The 12170-nt window shown below is 45.8% G+C and overlaps 1 protein-coding gene across 3 annotated transcripts in view; it reads right to left on the bottom strand.

Annotated features, from left to right (window-relative positions):
- Positions 1 to 12170, bottom strand: part of DBF4B (DBF4B-CDC7 kinase regulatory subunit) — a 51993-nt gene that overhangs the window by 22932 nt on the left and 16891 nt on the right. For all 3 annotated transcript variants that reach the window (XM_077747767.1, XM_077747769.1, XM_077747770.1), the window contains 4 exons: positions 7126 to 7280; positions 2674 to 2859; positions 2010 to 2063; positions 1195 to 1282 (listed from right to left, as the gene is read on the bottom strand). In XM_077747767.1, coding sequence (XP_077603893.1) covers positions 1195 to 1282; positions 2010 to 2063; positions 2674 to 2859; positions 7126 to 7280 — 483 coding nt within the window. The remainder of the gene's footprint in view (positions 1 to 1194; positions 1283 to 2009; positions 2064 to 2673; positions 2860 to 7125; positions 7281 to 12170) is intronic.

The raw sequence follows: 12170 nt of genomic DNA, 5'->3' as shown, positions 1-12170 counted from the left end.
TTATTTATTTCTGGGAGAGAGAGAGAGAGACAGCATGAGCAGGGGAGGGTCAGAGACAGAGGGAGTCACAGACTCTGAAACAGGCGCCCCTTAAGATTTTAGTTTTAAGGGGCGCCTGGGTGGCTCAGCCAGTTAAGTGTCCGACTTTGGCTCAGGTCATGATCTCACAGTTCGTGGGTTCGAGCCCCATATCAGGCTCTGTGCTGACAGCTAGCTCAGAGCCTGGAGCCTGTTTCAGATTCTGTATCTCCCTCTCTCTCTCTGACCCTCCCCTGTTCATGCTGTCTCTCTCTCCTTCAGAAATAAATAAAACATATAGAAAAATTAAAAAAAAAAAAAAGGTTTTAGTTTTAAATAAAAATAGTATTTTTAATAGAAATCTTGTATAAAAATAATTTTTAAAAATTAGAGGTTATGGGGCGCCTAGGTGGCTCAGTCGGTTGGGCAGCCAACTTCAGCTCAGGTCACGATCTCACGGTTCGTGGGTTCGAGCCCCGCATCGGGCTCTGTGCTGACAGCTAGCTCAGAGCCTGGAGCCTGTTTCAGACTCTGTGTCTCCCTCTCTCTCTGACCCTCCCTTGCTCATGCTGTCTCTCTCTCTCTCAGAAATAAATAAAACATTAAAAAAAAATTTTTTTTTTAAATTAGAGATTACACCAAATGTGAGGCTCGAACTCAAAACCCCAAGATCAAGAGTTGCATGTTCTAACCACCAGGCCAGCGAGGCTCCCCGAAAGAACACGAAATGGAGTCAGGTCAAACTAGGTTGGAATGTGGGCCACACTCCTTACTTCTGATGAGACTGGATCATCTACCTAATATCTAAGGCTCAATGACCTCATCTGTGCAATGGGCAAATGACTGCAGTGGGGACTGACCTGAGCTAATGCCTAGCACAGAGAACCAGCTGGTAAGTGGATGTGGCCACCAGGAGGACTTCCTGTCTGCGCAACAGGGTCACCACACCAGCTTGAGGAGGGCTGTGGTGCGGCTCCACAAAGCGGCGCCATCCAGTGCCCACTCTGCCGGGGCTACTGCCGGTCTCCACACCCCCCACCTCCATGGGTCCACGCGGTGAGTGGGCACATCCGGCTTTCAGCTGGCTCATACTGGCTGACACCCCTGTAAAAGTGGATGTTCCCAGTCAAGTCACTGACGACACGCCTCTCCAGAAGCCCCGGGCAGAAACGGTACCGTCCACATGCAGGATCCTCACTCCCCAGGAGCGGGCGCTGGTCAGGAGACTGCCGCTGCTCCCAGCACCTCCGCCGCCGCCGCTCCCCTGGAAAGACGAAGCCATCAGGAGGGAGCAAGGGACTCCCCGGGGCCTGAGCAGCTCGGGGGCACCCCGTGAAGAGAGGCAGTGGGAGAGTCTACCCCAGTCCCCCAGGGGGCCCTGGTCTCCACAAGGGCGGGCCACAGCGGGAGGGAGGGACTGTCCAGCCCCTGCTGATCAGGAAGTAGCACAGGCTTCTCAGAGAGCTGTCAGGAGGGCCTCCGTGAGGAAAGCGCTCACAATAAATACCGGCGACAGTCACCGTCACCAAGCAGGACACGGTGCTGGCCTCGGGCTGTTCCCGCCTTCCCCTGCCACAGCCCGCACACCCTTCCCAATGTCCCTTTACCCACTGTGCTCGTGAGATCCCCTGAGCTCCTCCTTCTGCCGCTTCGTTTTAATGGCTCTGCGTCCCACAAAAGGGATAAACAGCTAAAAGGTGCGCAAAGTCTGGCTTATGTGCAGCGCGGCCCCCCTCCGAGGTGCTCGTGCTAGACTCTGGTGTCGGAAGGATTAGGGAGTCAAATCCGGGCTCCACCACCGCCACCCTGGGCGACCCTGGACAAGTCGCTTCACTTCTCTGAGCTCTACCTCCTCATTTGTAAGAAGAAGAGGAGGGCGGTACACCTCACGGGTGGTGCGTCTCGTGTCAGTACTTCAGAAGACCCTCGTGAGAAAGGTTAAGTCCTCCCCGGTGCCTCGCGGTGCACCTGCCGCGCCGGCCTCCGCTCACCTGATGGTTTCTGATGGCCTTCTGCAGTAGCTCCTTCCCTCTGCTCAAAGGCACCTGACAGGAAGAGAAGAGCAACAAGGCGCACTGTGCAGCCCGTCTGTGCACGGACAGCTGTTCACACAGGTGCCGCTGAGGTCGCGGCGGTCCTGGCTCTCGGAAAGCTGGGAGCAGTGACAGCTGAGAAGCAGCAGAGACGAGAGCCTGGAGAAAGCTTTGGAGGTAAAGGCAAAGCCACACACAATCCCAGGTCACCCGCAGGTAGCTGCAGCTTGGGCCCAGGTGGAGAAGGGCATTCTGAATCTACCCAAGGTCAAAGTGTCACCAATACTCTAAGACCTCTCTTTACGAGTCACCACACCCCCAGCAGATAGGCCGGGGCCAATTTCCACAGGCCCTCCCTGGTTTACAGAGGATCTCCCTACTGTTTTTGACCCTCTGACTCTTAAGTCCCATAAGAAGTATCACAGAAGGGACAGCATGGGGGTAACAAATTGTGGAGGCTTTTAGATCCAGAGCTATGATAAAATATTTTCAGTCTCTGAATTCAAATGAGAGATTAAATTAAACCAGATGAAACTAAAGCCATAGACCGCCCACAACAGCTCACCGAGGCCTACTTCCTGTGTTTGGAGAACACACCTTTCCTACCCAACGAGGTTCTTACCGAGTCTGTGGGTTTCTGTGGAGGCCCGGGGTGGCTGCACTTTGGATGCACTGTAGATCGTGTCTGCACCTTGACCTTGCTGGGGCTGGGGCAGCCTCTGTGGCCCGTCCCGCTGCTCTCTGCCTTCACTTCCCTGCGGCTGGACACGATGTAACTTACTTCTTTGCTCAGAAAACCCTCAATTACCTGAAACCAGATCACAGAGGTGGCTGAAAACCAAAAGGCAGAGGTAGAACCATCGATTTTGAGAGGCCGGGGAAGGAAATCTTGGCTGCCAGAAGTTTCAGAATCAATGTCCTTAAATAGACCAAATGCAGTTTTGTACCGAGCCCTCAAGAAGACATCACCCTGAAACATAATAGGGTTTATATATATAATACAGGTTTTGTCGCCAGCACTGCTGCTCCTGATCCAGTGGCAGAAGGCCACAGGCTCTGTGATTTGACCAGAGTGAGTCTGCACAGAGCAAGAGCACACTGAAGGGGCCCGACAGGATTAAAAGTACTTGGTTAAGCCACGGCCTTCCTGTGAAGATACTCGGGCACCCAGACACAGCACCTGTGATCTTGACCACACTACCAAAAATAGGAACGAAAATATGAAACAAGAAAGAATTTGGCTGTGACCGAGCTGCACAGGTATCATCTGCTCATCCTACCTGTGAGCTCCTCATTGGCACTGAGAGGGTCTGGTGCCTCTTTGTATCCCAGGGGCCCAACACGGTGCCTGAAGCATAAGGACACTTAGCTCGTATTTGTGGGGAGAAGAAAAGATGGAAATAAGCAGTGGTGAGGTGGCTAATGCTTAGTGATGCCCCCCTACCGCCACCCCCAGGGAAAAATGGCTGTTGCGTAGCATGTGTGCCGATTTCTGGGGGGGGAAGTAAATCAGCCGCTACGGCTGATTTCAAGCTACTGACAAGATGTTACTGAACGTAGAGCTGGAAAGAGATGCTAACCACTGGCTCCATCTCCAGCACTCCCTAAAAGTCAGGAAGAATGATGGCTCTCTATCAAGGTGACTGGATGAGAAACTTGGCACTGAGCTTTTTAAAAAATTTTTTTTGACGTTTTATTTATTTCTGAGAGAGAGAGACAGCACGAGCAGGGAAAGGTCAAAGAGAGAGAGGGAGACACAGAATCTGAAGCAGGCTCCGGGCTCTGAGCTGTCAGCACAGAGCCCAACGCGGGGCTTGAACTCACAAACCTTGAGATCGTGACCTGAGCCAGTCAGATGTTCAACCTACTGAACCACCTGGGCGCCCCGAGAATAGTTTGGATTTGATTAGTTGTATGAATATTAACTCTACCTAGTTCTTTTTTAAATGGGGTTACTAGAAAAAAAAAAATTAATTTTTTAATGTTTATTTATTTTTGAGAGAATGAGAGAGAGTGCAGGAAAGGGCCAGTGAGAGAGAGAGGGAGACACAGAATCCAAAGCAGGCTCCAGGCTCTGAGCTAGCTGTCAGCACAGAGCCTGACGCGGGGCTCGAACCCACGAACTGTGAGATCACGACCTGAGCCAAAGTCAGCAGCCCAATCAACTGAGCCACCCAGGCGCCCCAACTTGGCACTGAGCTTAAAACCAAACCAAACCAACAACTGTTAAGATTCCTCAAAAAGCTAAACATGGCCTACCAATGACATGGCAATTCTGCTTCTAGGAATGTCCCCCAAACAACCGGAAACAAGGACTTGAACAGATACTTGTACACCCTTGCTCACCGCAGTGCTATTTATAAATGCCAAAAAATGGAAAAACCCCAAGCGAACAACAGATGGATGGGTAAGCAAAAAGTGATGTATAAAAACAACGAAGTATCGCTGAGCCCTGACATGAAGGGCTGACACACGCCACAACACGGATGAGCCTGGAAAAGATTCTGCCAAGTGAAAGAAGGCAGCCACAAAAGAACGCCTATCTGTGAGTCCACTGAAAGGACGTGTCTAGAATAGCTGAATTCACAGAGATGGAAAGAAAGTGGATTAGACAGGGGATGCAGAAAAGGGAAGTGGAAAGGTCTTGCTTCCTGGTTACAGCGTGTCTGTGTGGGGTGATAAAAGTTGTGGAAAACAGTGGTTATGGCGGCCCAACTGTGTGAATGTAATTAGTGCTGATAACCGTATATTTACAGAGGATTAAAACAGCACGTTTCATGTTGTATACGTTTTATCACAACTAAGAAAAGAATCTTTATAGTTATGGCTTGAATGAGAGTAGCTACCTTCTGTACTACGGCAAAAACAAACGCTGGAGGAGGGTGGGCGTAGGGCAAAGACTGTCCTATATAAATGCGGCCAATGGTCTGAGGGCCGCATGGCCGCCCCACCCCAGTGTGCCTGCTCCCCTGCAACGTGACTGCGGTGCCTCCTATCAGGAGGCACAGCCCCCTCTTCCATCGCCTTGAATCCCTTTGAAGAATTCAACGCAGTGAAACATGGTCCAGGGCCTACGTCTCGATAGGTCTTGAAGCTTCCCCCTTCACCTTCCTGGAGAGCTGCCGTGAAACCACCGTGTCTACGGGTTGGTCTAGCTTCCTGAACACGCCTGTACTTCCTGTACGTTGTTATACGTACACACAACACATGTAAGGAGCCTCTCAAACGACGCCTGAGAAGCCATACAGAGGCAGCGAGCACCACTCCCAGATGTGTAAGTGAGGTCACTTGGTCCCTCCAGCCAAGCTGACCCTCCACCCAAACGGAGCTGCAGGAGTAAGCCCTGAAGAAACAGGCAGAGAAAGCACTCAGCCGACCCACAGAGTAGTAAGAAATAACTTGCTTTAAGCCCCAGTTCTGGGGTGGTTTTTGTTTTTTGTTTTTTTTACACAGCAAAGGCTAAACGATAGAAGAGACTAAAAGTTCCAAAGGTAATTTGGGGCCAGTTTGGGTATATAATCATCATTTGGTACATTCCCCACTGCCGAGTTTCTATATTCCTGAGCTGCTATTCATTTGATAGCAAAGAGCCTCTGTATTCCAAGCTTATTCAAGTTGTTTCCCTAGTTGCCCGCCTTTTTGGAGCCAAGCACTATCACCCCATTTTCTCAACTTGAGAGTTCCCCATGTCGACCCCTTACTAAAAGTACCATGTGATACACACATGCCTTAAAAATAGTTTAAAGGACTCAAATACAGCAAATGCTTCTTACCCAAAGTTTTTCACCAGTGTTATTTTATTTTATTCTTTTTTTATTTCTGAGAGAGAGAGAGAGAGACAGTGTGAACAGGGGAGAGTCAAAGTGAGAGGGAGATAGAGTCCGAAACAGGCTCCAGACTCTGAGCTAGCTGTTAGCACAGAGCCTGATGCGGGGCTGGAACCCACAAACCGTGAGATCATGACCTGGGCCGAAGTCGGACGCTTAACCTACTGAGCCATCCAGACACCCCTCACCAGTGTTATTTAAAAGAGTTAGAATTTAAAAATAATCTCAATGTCCACAGAGTAACAATTAGGTAAATTAATAATCCACTCAAAGAAATACATTCGTATTACAAGCAACATATATGAGGGATAATAACGATAGCAGAGTGCTAATGCTTTAAGATTATGGGCAAAACATTGGTAATCAAAAATATATTCATGATCATGGCTACACAGAAAATAAACATTAAAAAAAAAAAAACAGAACAAACGCAAGAATAGAGGGACCAAAGTAGTGAAGTGGTTACCCATGTTGTGTGTATTGAGGAGAAATGGGGAGTGACCGACAGTGGGTATGGGTTTTCTGTTTGGGGTGATGAAAAGGTTCTAAAATTATGTGTTCATACAGCTTGCATATCTCTGTGAATACACCAAAAAACATTGAGTTGTGCACTTTAAATGGGTGAACTGTATGGTATATGGGATACATCTCAATAAAGTTGTGAAAAAAGGGGCACCTGGGTATAAGCATCCAGCTTTTAAAATTTTATTTTTTTTAATGTTTACTTATTTTTGAGAGAGAGAGTCAGAGCGTGAGCAGGGGAGGGACAGAGAGAGAGGGAGACACAGAATCCGAAGCAGGCTCCAGGCTCTGAGCGGTCAGCACAGAGCTCAACGTGGGGCTCGAACCCACAGCCGTGAGATCACAACCTGAGCTGAAGTCGGACAGATGCTCAACCGACTGAGCCACCCAGGTGCCCCATCAGCATCCAATTCTTAATTTCAGCTCAAGACAGGACCTCACAGTTCATGAGTTTGAGCCCTGCATTGGGCTCCGTGCTGACAGTGCAGAGTCTACTTGGCATTCCCCGTCTCCCTCTCTCTCTGCCCTTCCGCTGCTCGCTCTCTCTCATTCTCAAAATAAATAAATAGATATTAAAAAATAAAAATAAGAAAATAAAGCTGTGAAAAAAGAGTCCAAAACAAAGATATCAAATACCTAGAAGTCACAGATAGAATCCCTCTCCAGCTCCTGCCCTATAACCCACAAAAGCACATGGTATCACAAGTCTCAAGCAGGTTACATACCCCACCCAGCTGCTGGATGGCCCCCGTCAAAAACTGGAGACTCTTGCCGGCAGGCAGATCCAGATAAAAGGACTTTCCAGAGAAGGGCTGCCTCCCAGCATCTGCAGAGCTCTTCCGGCATTTTTCCAGACCACTGGAAGCTTCCAGTTGAGCCCCTAGGAAAGAACAAAGGGGAACAAAGTGAGAAGCATGGGCTGAGAGTCTTGCGAGCTGAACAATGCCCAATGACAGCGCCTGGGGGCGCCCTGGCCAGGCCCTGGGCACATAAGATGAACCTGGAACTAGCATTCCTACCTTCCTGAAGCTCAGATGTGAAGAGCTCAGAACCTGGTACATGGATGGCAGGAATGTAAAATAGTGCAGCCACTTGAGAAAATAGTTCAGCAGTTTCTCAAAATGCTAATCATAAACACATGACCCTGTAATTCCACTCCTAGGCATAAACCCAGGAGAAACTGTATGTCCAGATAAAAACACGTACGAGAATGTTCATAGCAGCACTGTTCATTCAGCCAACAGGAAAGAATTCAAATGTAAATAAAATAATAAGCAAAATGTGGCATATCCATTCAATGGAATATTATTGGGAAATTAAAAAAAAAACTAAATGAGCCACCAACACCTGCTACAAGCAGGAATCTCAAACACATGCTAAAGCAGAACAGCCAGATACAAAGACCAAATACATGATTGTATTTATATGAAATGTTCAGAAAAGGAAAAGATAGAGAGAAACTGGATTAGTGGTTGCCAAAGGCAGGGTGGGAATAAGAAGTGATTGAAAATGGGCGTGAGGTTCTTTATGGGGTGACAAAAATATTCTAAAATTAGACTATTGTATTAGTTGCACAGCTCTGTAAATTAAAGGTCACCGAAAGCATACAACAAATGAACTTTATAGTGTGTAAATTATACCTCATTAAAGCTAGGAAAAAAACCCCAAAAATCCAAACCCTTCAGTGAATATAATCTTGAGATTTGTGCATTTCTTTGTATATAAAAAAGAAACACCTATAAATAAATATGGAATTCTGATCAATGAAACACATGCTGTACTATTTAGAGAGAAAGATACTGCCTGCAAATTACTTGAAATGTATCAAAAATACACTGAATAGAAATCCACTATGATAGGGGTGTCTGGGTGGCTCAGTCTGGTGAGTGTTGGACATCAGCTCAGGTCATAATCTCATGATCTTGAGACCCACATCAGGCTTGATGCTGTCAGCCCAGAGCCTGCTTTGGATCATCTGTTCCCCTCTCTCTGCCCCACCCTGCTTGCGTTCTCTCTCTCTCAAAAAAAAAAAAAAAGAAAAAATTTAAGAAAATCCGTCATGATAAAATAAGTATATTAAAATGCCAATGATAAAATCTAAATGGTGTGTATATGCACGCTTGGTGTAAAAATCTTTAGGTTTTGTTACAGGGTTGAAAACTTTCATAATCAAATGTTAACACTTGAAGAGATTAGGGGGCGTCTGGGTGACTCAGTTGGTTAAGTGTCCAACTCTTGATTTTGGCTCAGGTCACGATCTCACCATTTCATGAGTTCGAGCCTTGCGTCGGGCTCTGTGCTGATGGTGCAGAGCTTGCTGGAAGTTCTCTCTCTGCCCTTTCCTCACTCACACTGTCTCTGTCTCTCTAACAAAATAAAATAAAACTTAAAAAAAAAAAAAAAGTTTGAGGAGATAAAAAGGATTCAAGAGAATGGGACAAACACTGAAGCAAAGAACTTCTAATGTACAGATAACAAGAGTCCCTGAAGACAAAAACCAAAAATCCCCAGAATACTAAAATTATAGTTCCCAAAAATTAAAAAAAATATATTTCAAACTAACAAACTCAAAGATTTATCACATACTTGAAAAAATGGACCCAGAACAGCAAACACCATGATACAGTTAATAAACTGCTGGATTTTACATCCAGCTCATGATCTCTGCTCAGGTCATGATCTCACAGTTTGTGAGTTGGAGCCCCGTGTTGGGCTCTGTGCTGATGTTGCAAAGCCTACTTGGGATTCTCTCTCTCTCCCTTTCTATCAAAATATATAAATAAACTNCTGACCCTCCCCTGCTCACGCTCTCTCTCTCTCCTAGAAATAAATAAAACATTAAAAAAAAAAAAAAGAAAAGAAAAAATAGTTGCAGGGTTTGGATCAGATATTTTTATAAATCTTCTAAAACTCTTTGATTCCATAAATTCCTGCATCACTTCTAGCTACTGCCCAGACTCCCATCTGCACCTTTGTAGTATTTTTCTTCTTCTGAGTTCCACATTACGTATTATCTCTCCTCTTAGTATATCCAGCTTCATATTTCTGTTTACTCCTTCAGGGTGGACCCGACTCCCCACCGGACTGGGAGCTATGCAAGGATGAGATCTGACTTACATATCAGTCTCACTAAGGTCAGAGTCTGCTCTCCCATCCTCAGTTGGCACCTGACCTTCAGGCACTTACCTTCTGGTCCCCTAAACTGCCTTCTTCCTGAAAGTCCTAGTGCAGACAGAAAACACTAGAAAGTCAGCCTGACATTTCATAGAAAAGACCTTGTTGTGAGTCCCCTGCTCTGCTTCTTACTTGCTGTGTAACTCGAGGCAAGTCACATCTCACTCAGTGTCTCTGAATCTCTATTTCTTCACTTCTGAAATAGTGATATTAGTACCCACCCATCCCCCCCGCCCCCGGACGGTCCATACGCAGTAAATCCAGTATTGTAAATTGTGTCCACATAATGGTATTGGAGGGATATTCAAATACTTAACAGGCACTGTTATAATATGGATGAATTATATAGAATATGAATTATATCTCAATAAAAAACTATTCTTAAACAACTTTTAGGGGTGCCTGGGTGTCTCAGTCAGTTAAGCATCCCACTTCAGCTCTGGTCATGATTTCATGGTCTGTAGGTTCGAGCACTGTGTCAGGCTCTGTGCTGACAGCTCAGAGCCCAGAGCCTGCTTAAGATTCTATGTCTCCCTCTCTCTCTCTCCCTCTCACTCTTGATCTCTCAAAAATAAATAAGTGTTGGGGTGCCTGGGTGGCTCAGTCAGTTAAGCATCCAACTTTGGCTCAGGTCATGATCTCCCGGTTTGTGGGTTTGAGCCCCACATCGGGCTCTGTGCTGACAGCTAGCATGGAGCGTAGAGCCTATTTCAGATTCTGTGTCTCCTTCTCTCTCTGACCCTCCCCTGCTCATGCTGCCTCTTTCTCTCTCTCTCAGAAATAAATAAAACATTAAAAAAAAGTTTAAATAAATAAATGTTTAAAAACAAGAAAAACAAATTTTAAATTCGATATTTGTGAGGAACCTGGGTGGCTTAGTTGGTCAAGCGTCCAACTTCAGCTGAGGTCATGATCTCACGGCTTGGAAGTTTGAGCCCTGAGTCGGGCTCTCAGTTGTCACTGCAGAGCCCACTTTAGATCCCCTGCCTCCTTCTCTCTCTGCACGCTCCCCTCCCTCCAAGCTTGCACTCTCTCTCTCTCTCAAAAATAAACATTTAAACAAGAATAGGGGGCACCTGGGTGGCTCAGTGTGTTAGGCGTCAGACTTTGGCTCAGGTCGTGATGTCACGGTTCATGGGTTCAAGCCCCCATGTCAGGCTCTGTGCTGACAGTGAGGAGCCTGAAACCTGCTTTGGATTCTGTCTTTCTCTCTCTGCTCTTTCCCAGCTCATGCTATGTCTTGCTCTCTCTCAAAAATAAACATTAAAAAAACAAAAAGCCTTCTAGAGCAATTTACTGCATTCAGTTGGTCATGTACAGTGTAAATATAACGCTGCATTTCACAGATCACCTTGACTGCTTTGCCTTGATGTCTCTTTTTCTCTGAAGTTAATGTTAAATTTCTATTGTTAATTCATCAGTTCACGGTTTTTTGGTGAAAGAATCAGAAAGGTTTTTATTTATTCAACTTTTGTGTTGTAATCTGTTGATCAATATTTGTTATTAAGCATTTCTGTGATACGCAATTTTAATTCTGACATGAGTTTGGAAAGTTAGTTTAATCCTTACTGTCTGTGTTTTCTAAAATGACAAATATCTCCTAAATGTCTACTTGTTTTTATAATAATTTTATTTTATTTATTAAAATAATTTTTTTGATGTTTTTAAATTTATTTTTGAGGGAGAGAGAGAGAAACAGAGTGTGAGCAGGGGAGGGGCAGAGGAGATGGAAACACAGAACCTGACGCAGGCTCCAGGCTCTAAGCTGTCAGCACAGAGCCTGACACGGGGCTCATACTCACAGACTGTGAGATCATGACCTGAGCTGAAGTCAGATGCTTAATTGACTGAGCCACCGAGGCACTCCTGTAATGATTTTAAATAAAACACTCATGTCAATTCTCACTAGGTATACCATTCTTTTAAAATATTAGTTTTGAGCCATAAGAATATGCATGCTTTAAAAAAGATCATTTATGATCAGAGTAAAAATAATAATAATGATAGAAATAAATAAACCTCGGTATTTGTATAGTTTCAAGATACTTATGATAAAGGTAAAATAGTAACTGATGGTTGAGGAAACCTGCCAGACACTCCTTTAATCAAATGGTCAACGTGACCAGTCTACTGTGACAGTCTACTGTGTTTCATTATAGCAGCCTGAAACACAAGATACCTCCCAGGGGCACCTGGGTGGCTCAGTTGGTTAAGCATCTTGGCTCAGGTCATGATCTCATGGTTTGTGAGACTGAGCCCTGAGTTGGGTTCTGCACTGACAATGCGGAGTTTGCTTGGGATTCTCTCTCTCTCCTTCTCTCTGCCCTTCCTCATGCTGGCACACGCTCTCTCTCAAACTAAATAAATAAACATTAAAAAAAAAAAAAAAAAAAAAGAAGGATAGGGGCAGCTGGCTGACTCACTAAGTTAAGTGCCCAACTTCGGCTCAGGTCATGATCTCATGGTTTGTGAGTTTGAGGCCCCCATCAGGCTCTGTGCTGACAGCTCAGAGTCAGTCTAGAGCCTGTTTCGGATTCTGTGTCTCCCCCTTTCTCTCTGAGCCTCCTCTGCTTGTGCGTGTGCTCTCTCAAAAAAA

This window comes from Crocuta crocuta, unplaced genomic scaffold (assembly GCF_008692635.1).
Source record: "Crocuta crocuta isolate KB4526 unplaced genomic scaffold, BGI_CrCroc_1.0 scaffold289, whole genome shotgun sequence".
NCBI lineage: Eukaryota > Metazoa > Chordata > Mammalia > Carnivora > Hyaenidae > Crocuta > Crocuta crocuta.
Note: the sequence above shows the minus strand (reverse complement) of the source record. Positions and strands in the feature narration are given on the sequence as shown.